General features: G+C 48.9%; 1 protein-coding gene across 1 annotated transcript in view; it reads right to left on the bottom strand.

Moving 5' to 3' along the window:
* Positions 1-15,463, bottom strand: part of LOC116739601 (serine/threonine-protein phosphatase 4 regulatory subunit 1-like) — a 99,046-nt gene that overhangs the window by 43,287 nt on the left and 40,296 nt on the right. The window contains 6 exon segments of the mRNA XM_032604039.1: positions 984-1,084; positions 2,265-2,350; positions 2,353-2,425; positions 2,686-2,871; positions 13,120-13,185; positions 13,980-14,087. Coding sequence (XP_032459930.1) covers positions 984-1,084; positions 2,265-2,350; positions 2,353-2,425; positions 2,686-2,871; positions 13,120-13,185; positions 13,980-14,087 — 620 coding nt within the window.

The raw sequence follows: 15,463 nt of genomic DNA, 5'->3' as shown, positions 1-15,463 counted from the left end.
GCGCGATGCCTTCATGGAAAAAAACGTGGGCCTGTTTTTTCCCTCGGTTCTCTGAGAACACACGCCGGGAACATGGCATAATGACTGAAACCTCAATCTCTCAAATTAAGCATAATGATTAAGGATCACAGCAAAGAGAAAATCTCTCAGTTTGCCCCTGGCATCGGCCAAATCATATCCTGAAGAGCCGCAAAAGCCTGATGGATTTCTACAGGGAAGACAATTATTTGAGAGATTTCCAGATGAGGGCAAGAAAAATAAAAACTAGAGATACTGAAATAAATCTCGACAAGGTGAAAACTAAAACCCAAACAACAACACCACAAACAAATCCACTCAATACTGCGGAAAGCACATTATACACCTCGGGACGGAGAATTATTTAAAGTGACACTTTCACTCTTTTAGAATCACTAAAACCTTGAACATTCCTCCTGCTGGCACAAAATGGGGAATTAAATAACTCCTTCACACACAAAATGATGTACAGATCTGAGCCACCTTGGGGGACGTTTTTATTAAATAATCGCTTCATCTGGGTTAGACCTTTTCATATCTCTCACTGTAACACAATTTTCCTTAGTGGCTGAAGTGTATAAACTGCGCTGTACCCTTACACAGAGGGCTACACTCAGAATGTTCAAGAAAGCTTTGGCAAAAACTGCTCCGATTAATAGGAAAATATTGAAGAGCGGGTGATTCATCTTTCACTTGGTTCAAATAAATTGGCTTACAGAACAGCACAACACTCTAATTCCAAAGTGACTCTCGCCCTGCCTGCCTCTGAAAATGAATGTCTCCCCAGAGACTGTGGTATTTGTAACTTAGAGCTTTGGAATTCATTTTATCCCTTAATAAAAACATAATCTCTTTATCCAAAAGAACACTCCTACTGCTACTTTAGAAATCAATTATAAGGTAGGGAAATTAAGAATTATTCCATCTAGCTTGCCTTCTCATAACCCCAAACAGGCTTTACTTACTCTGTGAGTCCATATCGAAACCTCCAATTCCTGCTGTTATCGGTCACTACAGATTCTTGAAGCTGATACAGATATTCTCTCCTCTTGTCTTCATGAAGCAACTATTTTTTAAGAATGTATATATAAATAAAAATATATAATCCTTCAAAATGTCCCCAAATAGACTGTTTTATTACACTTCAGATTATACATTTGTCACCGGCCAGAACCACGCGTTTCCCTGACGCCTTGTACTCCATTACCCAGTGTGGCTGTGAATTAGCTTTGCTGTTAACGGACGTCCAACGCATCCCTGACTGCTTCCAACCTTTCTCCCCTGGTTCGTGTATGTGCTTGTGTGTTTCTACACGCCCCCTACTCATCCTTCTTTCACAATTTCCTGCCTGAAGAAAACCCAAAGCATGTGTGTGCTTGGAAGACAATGCCCCGGCTGCTTCCCAGGGAGGTGGCACTGCTTGTGTGCTCCTGCACCAGACAGGAAAATCTCCGGCGATGCGGCATGCGCCAGACTCCATCAAGGGCAGCTCCTGGTCATGTGGACGCGAGTAATTAGTTTCTCTAGGTCATTTTTAAACTCTTAGTTTTACGCTCATTGCTCCTCTGGGGCGGGGGCGGGCGGGGGGAAGGCAAGAAGGGAAGCGGCAACATCTTGCAAGAAAGAGCCCTTCGTGCAGAATTGAGATTGGATTTCAGCTGGCTCTTCCCTTAGGTGACCCCGGGCAAGTCACACGCCACCCGGGAGCCCGGTTCCTTCTTTCTCAGAGTGTGCTGGGCCATCTGTCTACCATCCTCCATACAATTAGAACTCTAAGGGACGGGAGGATTAGGAGGAAAGATAAAAATATTTACCCGTCACTGAAAGAATGCCCACTTTAAGATTTTGGATATGCTTCAACTGAAGAAACCCAGACAGCTGTTTCTGGGTTTTTTTCCACTGATACTTTACATATCCAGGGTTTTAAAAAATTGTATTGGGACTTCCCTGGTGGTCCAGTGGTTAAGAATCCACCTTCAAGCGCAGGGGATGCGGATTCGATCCCTGGTTGGGGAACTAAGATCCCACACGCGCAGGGCAACTAAGTCCTCACCCGCAGCTACTGAGCCCGCGCACTCTGGAGCCCACGTGCCACAACTAGAGAAGCCGGGCACTGCAACAAAGAGCCCACACGCCGCAAAGAAAGATCCCGTGTGCTGCAACTATGACCCGACACAGCCAAATAAATATATAAAAATTGTATTGAAGAGGGGAGATTTGATTTTTGTTTTAATCCTTCTTCCTACCTTTAGAAAGTCATACAGGTGTTTCAGAACTCCTATGCGTACTTCATCCAGGTCCTTTAAAAATCCATTGGAGATGGGCAGCAGTTGGCAGCCGTGAACTGATCCCCAAGGATCACAGCCAGCTCGTGGATGGAGAAGGCTAAGGCCTGACGGACCTTCCACTGGGGGTGCGCAGAGACATACGGACCACAAAAGGCAAGCACAATTCAGTGTTATCAAGAGCGTAAGTGGCATTTGTGGAGCCAAACTGATACTGCCAGGGGTTGACCACTTAAAGCTTCATTTGATCAGAGACCAGTAAACAAGCCAATGGCGGCCACATAAAATACAGGTCAGTGAGCAGCCTTGCCGCAGCTTCCCTTTCTCCCTAATTAGATGACCCATCCTATTCTGTGCCTGCCCCTGAAAAGGCTCCTTTTACCTGCACGTCGGAAGCCAGCGTCTCGTACGTATCTTTCAGGCAGTGCCAATTCTGCCTGCCCAGCGTCAGCGCCACCCCCGGGAGGCTGTAGGCACAGTGTTTGGCGATGTCGGTATCGACGGTCTGGGCTCGAGCTGGGTCAGTCATGGACACATACTGATCTAGCAGGGGCTGCCAGATTATATCCTGGGAAACAGGAGAGAAAGGGAACCATCATGCTTGCAGTAGAGAAGGAGAACACTCGTGAAAGACGAGGACATTGGAACCTGGAGGTGAAAACAGCAAAGCGGGGGTGTAAGAGGAACAAGAGGCCTTCCCAAAGCTCGGGGCTCTGGATTGCACGACCTTCTTGTTCAGCATGTCCTGAGTCAGCTTGGTCTTAAGTTAAAGCAGTGGCCACGCTCATCTTTCCTAAATTGGTCCAACACTGGATATCACAGAGCACAGTCTAGAATATCAGCGTTTGGCTGGTCTGGTACACACAGCTCTGGAGAATGCAAACTAGCTCCTCTTTTCTTATTAACTGCCCCCAGCACCTATGGCTAGAGCCACTACACTCTGCTCGCTACTACCTTTTTCCAACTGATGGGATGCTGCCTTCATAAGACGTCACCCACTTAACGTTTTTCTCTGCAAGGACAAGGGGATACAGTAATTGAAAACCTTTAAGAGAACTTCCATAGCACTAGAAGCTAATCCACAAGACAGAACAAAACCAAACACTGTTCAACAAAGGAAGCTGTCGAAAACTTTTCAGACAAAAAAAGGAGCTAAATGGCTTGTATAAACAGACACTAAATATTAATGTATACATGCCAAATTCTTTTCTCATCTTTGATCTGCTTTATTAAAATACCTTCGAGACTGTTCAGAAGACTTTAAACAATACTTGAGAATTTACTTTTTTTAAATTAGAGAGGAAATACCAGCAGCACAGATTATGAACTAAGATACGCCATTAATATCGATGCAAGAAAAACATTTGGTTCCAACAGCCGTTCTTAAATTTAACTTCCAGGGAATGCAGTTTTGAGCCGCTTTTCTTTTCAAGGAACGAACCCGGGATTTAGATTTATCCTCTTCAAGTGGGCTGCAGCCATGCCTCTGGGCAGTCTCCAAATGGTCACTGGTTCCACTGCCAGGTTCACCTGGACCCTGCAGAGCTGATCCGGTACATTACCAACGTAGTCCAAAGGAGGAAGCTGTCCTGCCACTCCCCCTTCAAAGAATCCCCTTTCAAGGCCAAAAATGACTTCTGCAGACCAAGACCAGAGCTCCGCTGAAGTCAGTGGTGTCCCTCCAGATGTGGAAAAATACATTTGCACAGTTGTATATGATACCATACAGGTCAGTCATTTCAAGTGCATTTTTAATCTCAAGACTGCTTGAGGCCCTTACAAAAGACAGGCTCTTGTTGGTGAGTACCAACAACTCGAGTCTGTATTTACCCTTCTTTAGGTCCCAGGGTCCCTGGTGTGGTTAGATGATGCCCTTAGGTAACGGTCGCACGTTTAAAGCAGAGGCCACTCCGGAAGGCAGGGCGAGGGCTGCAAGAAATGCTGAAGAGCACCTCCAGCATTTCTCAGGGATGAGAGAATACAGTGCTTTGGACTCCAGACAGAGGATGGAGAGGCGGCGGGCTGGGGGGACCCATTTAATCTGAGTGAAATGATGTGGCTGATGAAAGGGTATTTAGAAAACGGTCCTCAATTTTCACATGTACAAATACCTCTAATGTTCGCCGATGAACCTTTACATTAGGTTAACAATGAAAATGAGCTGGACCATCCAGCGGTGACATATTGGTCTCTGGTCATTGATTAACATTAACTGAGATGGACCTGACCTTCTCCTTCAACCATAACACGGATTTTCCTACTTGCACTTCAAATGTCATACCGTCTACCAGCTTAATGGATGCTGACAAATCAGCTCAATATATGATCCGGGAAGTCGGTTAATACACCGATAGATGCTTCGTTTGCTCTGAGGCATGCTACCAGAACCTTCAATTCCCGAGGTTTTCACTGAAATGTACTGCTTATTTTAACAGAGGACATGATAAAACAGAAATATTTTGGTATGATAACCTAAGACCCCAATTTTTCTAAGTTAATAAATTCATATAGATTAATAAGTAATAAATCGTTATTCTCCTGCTAGGAATTTTATTCCAAAGTCTTCAGTGCCGTAGTTACATACAGCACTTATTCCAGGAGCCAAGGTTTACTTAAAGTTTAAGTAAACCACCCCAAGTCAAGGCAACCCCAGAAGGAATTGGGAGGTCATTTCCCCAGAAAGCTACCTGGCAGTCAAAAAGAGACAAGTGGGAAGAAACAGGCCCCTCCTTCCCCTGGGCATCTCGGGACCAAGTTGGTGCATGAAGATGGCGGAGTGGGAGCTGGACCGAGGTCAACGCAAGGGCCGAGGGCGAGCAGCTTCCCAGCCTCACCTCCTCTTCTGTCCTCATTGCTTAAGCTCTGAGTTTTTTTGTTTCTTTTTCCTTCTTTTGCAACTAGAGGCATCCTGCCTGATCCCTTAGGAACCTAAGAGTCAAATTCAAGAGCCCTGACATCCAACGCCATAAACCAAAAGCCCAATTATACAGGCCCCTTTAAGATCCTTCACTCAAGACAGCCAACTTGGAGGAATCTGTTCTCTCTTTTCCCTTTTCACTTCTGTATATGACAAAGAAGCCCGAATACCATCACGTCTCCCACCAAGGTAAACGTGACCACACCTTTCCACTTAACACAGGTGATTTTTATACTCCAGGTAACAAAGGTAACAATGTGAGCGTTCTTGCCTATTTCTTGAAGCAAATCAGCAAAACAGGATATCATCTCATTCCCTGCTAATCAAAGGCAACCTTAATAACCCTTGAACATTTTATATTCAGGCTTTTTTAATTCGTCTTTTGTTTAGCTTCACTGGAGTAGACCAAGGGGGTATAAGGAGGTGATAAGTTAGTTTAATCACGGACAGCAAAATATAAACTGTGTGACTGGAGAAACAATTGGTGTTCTGACCCTGCAGACCACATTAAAGAGATTCTCCATCGTGGTACATGAAAATGAGAGGGGCCCACACATCATGACTTTATGATCACAGACCCCTTGCTAATTTTAATTCGCTAGTCTCACCACTACCTGTGAAGGACCCCAACTCAAAGGGGTCCATGTGCGAGTTTAGTAGGAATTAGGAAGGCATCAGAGCCTCCTACCACGAGCGAGCTGGAAAGCTCGAGAAACTCAAGGTGAGAAGTAAGTGCCAGGCTTCCTTTTCGCCCCAAACACGGAGTCCCAGCCTCACGGGGGCTGGTTCCAGACTAGAGGAGAAACAGTAGTGAGCTACTTGTCTTCTCAAAATCGCCCCTCCAAGGATTTCCCTGGTGGCGCAGTGGTTGAGAGTCCGCCTGCCGATGCAGGGGACGTGGGTTCCTGCTCCGGTCCGGGAGGATCCCACGTGCCGCGGAGCGGCTGGGCCCGTGAGCCATGGCCGCTGAGCCTGCGCCTCCGGAGCCTGTGCTCCGCAACGGGAGAGGCCACAACAGTGAGAGGCCCGCGAACCGCAAAAAAAAAAAAAAAAAATCTCCCCTCCAAGAAACGGCATCCAGCACCACTCCGAGCAAGCACGGGTTAAAGGAGGCCCACAGGACGGGCTGGAGGTAATGTGCAATCTCAAAGGTCACTGTCAACTTTACATTCTCGGAGTTGCATGAACTCACCTCCCCTTCCTACTGAAAGATATGAGCGTCGGTTTAGCAGTGAAATAAAGCATTTAGACCGTTAATCCCCCCAAAGAACCAGGTTGTCTTTGGAGAAGAGGGAAGGTGCTTTTGGTCTCCCCACGTTTGTTTCTTTCTTTGTGGTACGCGGGCCTCTCACTGTTGTGGCCTCTCCCGTCGCGGAGCACAGGCTCCGGACGCGCAGGCTCAGCGGCCATGGCTCACGGGCCCAGCCGCTCCGCGGCATGTGGGATCTTCCCGGACCGGGGCAGGAACCCACGTCCCCTGCATCGGCAGGCAGCCTCTCGACCACTGCGCCACCAGGGAAGCCCCCCCACGTTTGTTTTGTGGAGGAGAGTCGGGGTTATCAATCACCTGATTGATTCATTGTCTAGTTATCCAAAACATGACCTTAAGAATAAAATTAAATGTGCCATTTATCAATTCTGCCAGGATATATTAATAAAAGAGAACGCAGCTGCGTGATTTCTGTCACATCCTCGCCGGCTGAGGGAGAGGGCAAAGACTCACTGTGCTTTGTAGCGTCCTGGCCGCGGCGAGCTCATTCTGCGGGGGTGACACCACCGGGGCCGGCTGACTGCCAGGGCTGGGCTGGGATCTGAGCTGGGCGCCCCCTGGAGCCCCCGTCGGCGGGCGCTCGGGCTCATCCACAGAGTCTGGCTGTGCCGCAACCAGTGCAGCTGACAACACCTGAGCTGCAGCTGCAGGAAGAGAAGTTCCAGGAATTTGAATAACTTTATGTGGTTTGCAGGGACTGACTCACAACAAGACAGGCTGGACGTGGACGCACCGCACAAGCCCTCCCCTTCTGGACGTCGGGTGCCCAGCGCGAGCTCTCACCGAGGTGTTGATGTTTACAGCCATTAACTTTATTCCAACTAAATGCCAGCCACACACAGAGCGTCCGACCTGAACTCGAAAAGCCTCAGTTAGGAAAATCAGAGTCCAATCCCATCACCTTTCACAGAAAGACAACGCGATGCTCCTGAACGCTGCTGTCTGGGAGGCCCACCAACATGGGGGGGGGGTCCCATCCCCCATTGATAAACCAGGGCAGCCGTTGCTGTGCCACACGCATATACACGCACGCGCGTGCTGGGATCAATCCATCTCCCTCCACACCGACGAGTAAAGACCGCGTGCACCCAGCCCCGAGCGCTACTCGTTCTTTCTGTCCACGGCACGGCTATTCGAGACTCTCCTAACGGTGCAGATGACACAGCTCACATGCCTTTCCGTAAAAACAAACTGATGTTTCCATGTCTCCAGCCTCCAAATACCACACACACACACACACACACACACACACAATACTGCCTGCATCCTGTTTTCTACTAGTTCAATTCAACAAGAGTCCTTAAAATGTTTAGAGCTTACAAGGGCTCCCCACTGGGCCCAGGGCAAGGTGCCACCTCCTTAGCACACCCGAGGCCCTTTCCAGGGGTCTGAGTGACATTTTTAGCCATGGCCAGTTCACAAATACCCAACGGGTAGTTTATTTCTCAATCTTCTGGGGTCCCAGATCCCTTTGAGTGCTGATGAAAGCTGCGGGTCCTTCCTTACAAAGAAATTAAGTCTGCATATGCACACAAGATTTTACAAACAACCATTTCAGGAAACTGGAAGAAACCTCTGAAACTCAACCCTCGACTTCTCGAGAAGATGGAGTCCTGGCCGTCGCCTAAAGCCTAAAGCCCACGTCAAATGTCAGCTGCTCTGCAAGGTCTTCTCCCAGATGCTTCCTCCGCCCACAGGCGGGACCGGCTTCCTGCCCTGTGCGCCCACGCCTGCCCCAGCCCGTGCCACTCCCTATGCCGGGTGGTTGTTTCCATAATCCCCTCAACCAGACCCTAAGGGCTTCACGTGTCGGGCATTACTGCCCCAGCACCCAGCCCGGGTCCAAGCACCGAATAAGGCAGCTTTAGAAATGTGTCTTCCAAAAACAGACCTTTGTCTATAACAATTAGAAGAGATATGTTACATGTGCTCATTCCTTCAGCAAACACTGACTTAATTTCCTTTATAAATTTAAAGACAAAGAATAATCACAGGGCTAACTGGATTTTCACATTTCCTTTCCCGAAAGCTTCACAAATCTTTGCCCGGCAACAGCAGCAAGTGTTGTTTTTTTCCAATTTCCCCAACTCAGGGAAGAATACAAATACAGCCCCGTTTAGAGAAAGAAGAGGCATGGTGATGGATCTGGACTGCGAGGCCTGGCTCCCGGATCAGACGCTCTGTGGGAACACCAGTCACAAAATGAAAAATACCCCAAAGAAGAAGTTGTGCTCCTCCTGGCTGTACAAAGGGAAAAACCTTAAGGTTTAGGTGAGTTAACAGGCTCCAAAAGGAGCACCATCCTTGGCTGTTCGTAACTAGAAAGGGCTTTGTCACATGGCGAGAGACAGAACCATGTCCAAGGAGCTAATAAAATTTCCACCGCTCCAGACACGCCCGAGAACTAGCCGCTTTTATCTGAGAACCGGGTCACACGGCTGAAAAGCAAGGAGGCAAAACCCTCGCAGAGACCTGCAACAGCAGGATCCCCGGCGTGAGGGCTGTGCGGAGACTGGGCCAGGCGCCCCCGTGGTGGGCGCGCAGGGTCGATGGAGGGAAGTACGCACACGTGTACAGCCACACGGGCCCGGCTGACACACAATCCAGAAAGATCCCGTTTTCTCTTTCATTACCGTGGACAACAGCTACCTTGCACACCTGGATCGTTCATCATATGCTCCTGCAAACCATCCAGGACTCTCTGAATCTCGCTCCTAGCCACACAGCTTCTATGCACGGCCTCGGGTGTGCCGCCACCTTCCTCCCGCGGGCCAGCCTCGCTCAGGAGCAGCTCTAAGTCCTTGCTTATGTCAGGGAGAGGAGTTCGCCAATAAAGGAAATTATTGAAAACGTCCTCAGGACTCCCTGGGCGGGCCCAGGCGTCTGGTCTAGGATGGCTGTTGACGGGGAGGTCGTTAATACTGGGGAGCTTCGTGGCCTTGGGGGAAAGCCTGGTCACCTCGGCTCCAGCCAAGACAGAGTCTTCCGTTGGGTTCTCCGTCAGGCCACTGGAGGAGCTACTGACACACGTTAAATTGCTGGTGTCCGTGGACGTGCCTTCCATGGGTAGAGCGGGCTCTGCCTGGCCCGGCTTTGTTGAACTAGTTTAAATTGAGGGAAGCAAATTTCTAGCACCGTGCAATAGACTGGAAGTAAAATGGGGAAACATCGGACCCCCATCCTCGCAAAGCCGGTCCTCCTCTCTACCTGGCTACCCAACCTCCCGTGTCTCCCGGTGCCAGAAGTTAATAACCTCACAGGGGATAAGAGGTCCAATCGGCGCCCTCTGCCCCACTGGGAGTATTAAAGCACTGAAAATGCCACAGGAAGGTTCACCCAATCCCTCCATTACACTCAAGTGGTGCGTCAGCCCTGGCTTCCGCGGGCACCCCTTCCGTGGCGAGACTTCATGCACTGACTGCTCATCAGTACCTCCACCAGGGGGCAGGCATTAGGAAATAAAAGGTGCTAGAGCTGCTAAGAACTGGCTACCGGTGAACCACTTGGAAAGTCTTGATGAGGAAGATGTGGCACACGGGCCCGACCTTCAGCAAGAACTCAATGCATTTTGGTGGAGAAAGATGGAGAGAAGGATGCACCAATCTTACGAAGCATCCGTGCCATCCGAGATGTGAATCACCTCCTCTCGCGGCTGAGGAGGAATACTCGCAATGGAGAGATGCGTGTAAACTACCTCGCGTGGCCTGCTTCGTACGCACCCATCGTCTTCCGAGGAAACAGGAAAAAACCCGAGATCGATCACTAGAACCTACTAGAAGAACAGTGTGGGCCTACTAACGGTGAGTCAGGAACGTCACCTTCATGTGCATGAAAAATCCTACGGCACAAAATTCTATTGGGGAGACTTCACATTTTCCCTGTGTAAATTATCCAAAGAACTTCATTAATCAAAAAGTAAGAGAAAATTTTCTTTATAGGTTATTTGATCACGACTCTGGGTGGATATTTTATCTAAATGTAGGAGACATAGTAGCTTCATTATTTATAACCCACTAGTCATGTTTCAAAATCATTATTGCAATTACTTTTTGCTTCTTTACATAATTAAAGCTCTAATATTCCATCGTGCCCAGAAGGTCACTGTTACTAAAGCTCCAGACAAGTTAATTGCTAGAATTTTAGGTGGATGCTTGAGGTGAAGCCGGGATCCTGATAACTACCCCAGCCGAAACTTACCAGGCTGAGGACATGTTCCCACGGCTGCCTGCTCCCGGTGACCCGGAGGTGAAACCCGAGTCCAAATCCGGAGCCGGTGGTCGGATGCTCAGGGTGCCATCTCCTCGAATATAAAGGCCAGCCCTGGAGGGGTTGGCAAAGGTGAAGGTGACGGGGCCCGGGGACTGGAAGGCAGCCTGGCGCACCCGAAACCAGAGAAGAAGGGCGCGGTGGACGCGGTGTCGGCCAGGTCTGATCCCAAGCTGAACAGATGGCTGATCACCAGCCAATTCACCGTCCACCACATTATGTGTAAGCAAATGTACTGCTTTCTAAGGCAGTCCCTAAGCTCCAAGTAAACTATTTTTCAACAGAAAATCAGGAAAAATTTAGTGCCATCATGTAGTTTGTATGCTTCCAGAATATTAAATCTACATCAAATAATTCCAGACTTTGTACAGCATCTGAACAGACCTTATTCATCATTACGGGCATGGTTATGATCATAACAGAAGAGGCGACGATACAGTTACAGCTTTCTCCTTCTCCTTCTCGTTTCTGTGATGTTCGTTTGCTATGACTGCTGAGGTGTGTGTCACTTCCTTACTACGCACCAGGCTTCTGAGACTTTAGGTGCCCTGATAATCCTCACAAAGTCTAAATATGCCAAATCCGTTACTGAAAAGACACAGTAACAGTGCCCAGTCCAAAGTCACACCGAGGCCTGTGAGTGGCCGCACTCACCCATCGACAGGGGTCGCCGATCAGTGTGCTAAAGAGAGGCGAGAGCCTGGCCTGGCGGCCCTCGGGGGACGTGTTGTGGGACACGGCCACGAAGCACTCCGCACAGGCTTTCCTCATCCCCCATGCATTGCCTGAGCAGAGCTCAAAAAACTTCGGGAGCTACCAAAGCAAACAAAACCATGTCACCCGAAGGAAGGGCAGACCTGTTTCAATGATGTAGTTAAGGCAGAGCCTTAAGTTAATGACACAAAAGGGAGCTAGCTATGAGTCCAAAAGGAATCCTCTGAAACAAACAGAAATTAGGATAAGTAGCGTCCTTTACCTCTTAATCCTAGTAAATGACTGCGTTAAATTCAACAAGATAATACAGAAAACCTCCCCAAAGGCTGAATGACTGATACGCGCCTGTGAACTGTAGAGAAGAATTGTGAATGACTTTGACATTGTGGATTCCCCAACTAGCGGCCCCACCCAGGTGCCGCGGTCTTGGCTGGGGTACTTTAGTGAAAGAAGGCATACTGTTAAAACCTCACAGTACCGCCAACAGTTCCAGTCCACGGAACACAAACTGTGCGGTGGGATGCAATGGATTGTCATCACGCTGGATATACACGACTGTGAGTCCACTTACAAGCTCACACCGGTCGTCCTCGGTGTGACCGTAAATGTGCGGCGCTTCGGTTAAGCTAGCTGTGCTCCAGCCATACAGGTAGCACGCCCTGTCAGGTAAAGGCGGCAAGGGCTTGCTCAGCACGGTTCTCTGGGGGCCCGGTACTGGGTGGGCAGTGGAGAAGCAAAGGTGGACGTGATGGAGTGAAGTCCCCGTCAGCAACGCTGCAATGAGGCGTGGTGGGGGACACGCAAGCACTCTGAACAGAACGTCATGGAACGCTGAAAAGGGAGACCCAGTGGGTAGGTGAGTCCAGACAGGGAAGGAACCTGACAGAGGCAAATGCACACGCAAGCTGGGTGTGAAGTGTGAGTAGGGTCCCCCGCCAGGCAGGGAAGCCTCTGGAAGGAGACGGGCAGTAATGAGCAGGGGCAGGGAGGTGCACGAGAGCAGAGAGCTAGCTGCAAGGCCCTGAAGAGCCCCCCGGCTGCCTGGTGACGTGGTTCTCCAGACTGTTGTGCTGAGAATCACCAGGGACTTCAGCAAAAATACAGACCCCGGCCGTGCCCCCTTTCACCCTCCCTGCAGTTCAGATGCACGACAGAAGGTCAGGGCGGCGTTCGGGCCCGAGGGAGGCGAGTGGAGGTGAGGCAGGAAAGGTACTTGTGAAGGGAACTGAGGGGTCAACAAGGGTCTGGATTTTAATCTGTAAACCAAGAAAAAAATCCCACAGGTTCTGAAACCCAGGAGCGAGGTGGTGGAGCAGCGTTCTAGAAAGAGCAGTCGAGAAGGGACAGAGAGCGGCTTAGACAGTGAGAAGAGCTGGTGGGGGGGGGGGGTGGGCAAAGCGAGCAGTGAGGAAGCCACAGCAGAAGTCCCTGGGGAAGAGGGCGGGGCTGCCCCTGCAGCATCCCACACACCAGCTGCCTGAGGCTTATAAGAAATGTAAGCTTCAAGAGCCAAGAAACCTGAAACCGATGGATGCAAAACTGAGCTGCCATTCCAAAGTAACAGACTCATAAATACAAAACTTCACCACTGATTTCACAAGCGCCCTAAGAAGTGCATCAGCAAGTACAGCTGGCAAAACGTCACGTACCAAAAATTTCTCGGTGGCTTCTTGTCCGACAGCACGACAAATAGCACCAAAATTTGGGGCACAAACCTTAAAAAGGCAAAAGGCATACTCATTATTCTCCGATTTCTTCTTGTCTTAACAAATTGTGTAAACTAACAAGCAGGAGCCTTGAGAGCAACGAGTCCTCTGGTCGGGCAGCTAACAAGCACTTACTGAGCCCGGTGCCCCCACTGCACCGGAAACAGAAGATGTACAATAGAGCACCACACGTAGGACGCTGTGGCTCCTCGTCATCTCGACACGTGATGCTTTTGGTTAGCACTGGAGCAAAAGAGACCATGAATGTCCTCTGCGTGGTAAATGAGACCCAGCTCCTTGCCTCTGCTTCATGAGGGGAGACCACAGGGAAGACGGGCAGCTGCACAGCAAGGTGGACGGTGAGGCTGCTCGGGGAGGGGGCTGGCAACGGTCTTCAGAAGGAAGACTATGACAACCGAGTGACGAGCGATAAACGGGGAGGGCAGTGCAGGGGGCGCAGCTGGCAGGTACAGCAAACATGCGAGGGTCCTGGAGCCAGTCAGCCCCAGTGATGAAAGGCCTTGCACGCCTGGGCCCCAGCACTGAAGCACAAGCCAGCAATGTCTCTTCCTCCTGTGCCCAAGAGGGTCACCCTCATGGAGTCTAACCCTACGTCTCCACAGATGCCCGGATGGCAGGGAAAACTGGCAACAGTGTTCACTGTTTTCCTCACACAGTTCACACTGGCCACGTTTTTCATCCAGACTGTGTCTACTGAGGAAGTCCAGGCACTTTAAAGGAATCAATTTTGAATCTTGTTTAACTTCTTGAATTTCTCAAGTTTTGAAACTGTACGTCCCCACCTTCCAAACTTGAACGAGCTTCCCATCACCACACAGCTCACAGAACCGAGGGAGCAGCAGGCATTCAACCGCGCTCTTGCTCAGCACCGACGCCATCTTGCAGGTTATCTACAAATAACAAGAAAACTTGGGTCACTTGGAATACCAAAGCGTAAATGTCCCACGTATCACTAACTGGATTCCGAAAGCTAATATCAAAAATATTGCCAAAATACCCAGGAGGTCAAAACAGAGAACACCTTCTTTTGCATTTTGTCGAGTTGTATCAATAGAAGGCCAATCGTTTTCAAGTTTTACTCAGATATGGTTTGTCTAAAGCTGAAGAGTTACCATTTGCCAGGTGCCTACCATGGTGCCCAACACGTGAATGAAAAATTTATGTGCATTACCTCTTTCATGTTCCTCAAACCCTATGACGTGAGTATCATTTATCTTCATCTTTCCAGATAAGGAAGCTAACGCTCAGAGAGGTTAAGTCATGTTACCAAAACCAAAGAGTAGTGAGGTGGGACATACAGTAACAGCTGGACAAGGCATAAAAGACGGCTCACAGGCGATCAAACACTGGTGGGGACTAAATGGAAGCAGACCCTTGAGAGGGGAAACCACACTGGGTACAACATGCACTGCTTGCCGCTGCCTTTCTGCCTGGGGCATCCTTCATTCTGTACAGCCATGCGGGGTAGCTGGACTTCCAAGTAAAAGCTACCGTTTTACTGGCTTGAGAAGTCAGAGGACAGAGACGGAGGTGGCCAGGGAGGCTGGAAAGTGAGGGTAGAAATCCTGGGAGGGAGGGAAGGATAGAGGAAGGAGGCTAAAGAAGGGAGAGCCCCCACCTCTGATTAAATCCTACTCTTATCCTTGGCTGAGCTCAGCACCACGTGGGCACAGGGGAGATGGTGAGTTTCACAGAGCAAAGCAATAGCTTGAAGGCAGAAGGATCTGTGTGGCTTCAGCTGCTGAGAACTGCAAAGGAAACAGAATCTGAACTGTTTGCTAGAACAATGTTAACACTCTTCAGAGGAAAAACACAGAATTCAGAGTTTCTGCAATGTTTCATTGAGAAGATACATTAGTCACAGACGTGAGAACAAATGGGAAAATGTGACTTACATTCAAGAAAAATCTCAATCACTAGAAACAAATCCACAGAAGATCCAGATGTTAGAATTAGTGGATTTTAAAGAGCTATTATAAATATGTTCAAGAACTAAAAGGCAAATAGAGTCATAACAAATGAACAGATAGGAAATCTCACCAAAGAAATGGAAACTATAAGAAAGAATCAAGACTTCTAGTAATAACACTGTAGCTTGGTCAGACTTACGCTCTTACAGGTAACAATTACAGAATCGTGAAAAAAACATAAAAAAACAATCATTTAAGAGTACTGGAGAGCAACCAAAAGGCAGAAACTGGAGCAGAGGCTGTCCTTAAAAGATGAACTGCAACAGGAGAAATTTGCAAATAAGGTCCAAAGTCTG

The sequence above is a fragment of the Phocoena sinus genome, chromosome 15 (assembly GCF_008692025.1).
Source record: "Phocoena sinus isolate mPhoSin1 chromosome 15, mPhoSin1.pri, whole genome shotgun sequence".
Taxonomy (NCBI): Eukaryota; Metazoa; Chordata; class Mammalia; order Artiodactyla; family Phocoenidae; genus Phocoena; species Phocoena sinus.
Note: the sequence above shows the minus strand (reverse complement) of the source record. Positions and strands in the feature narration are given on the sequence as shown.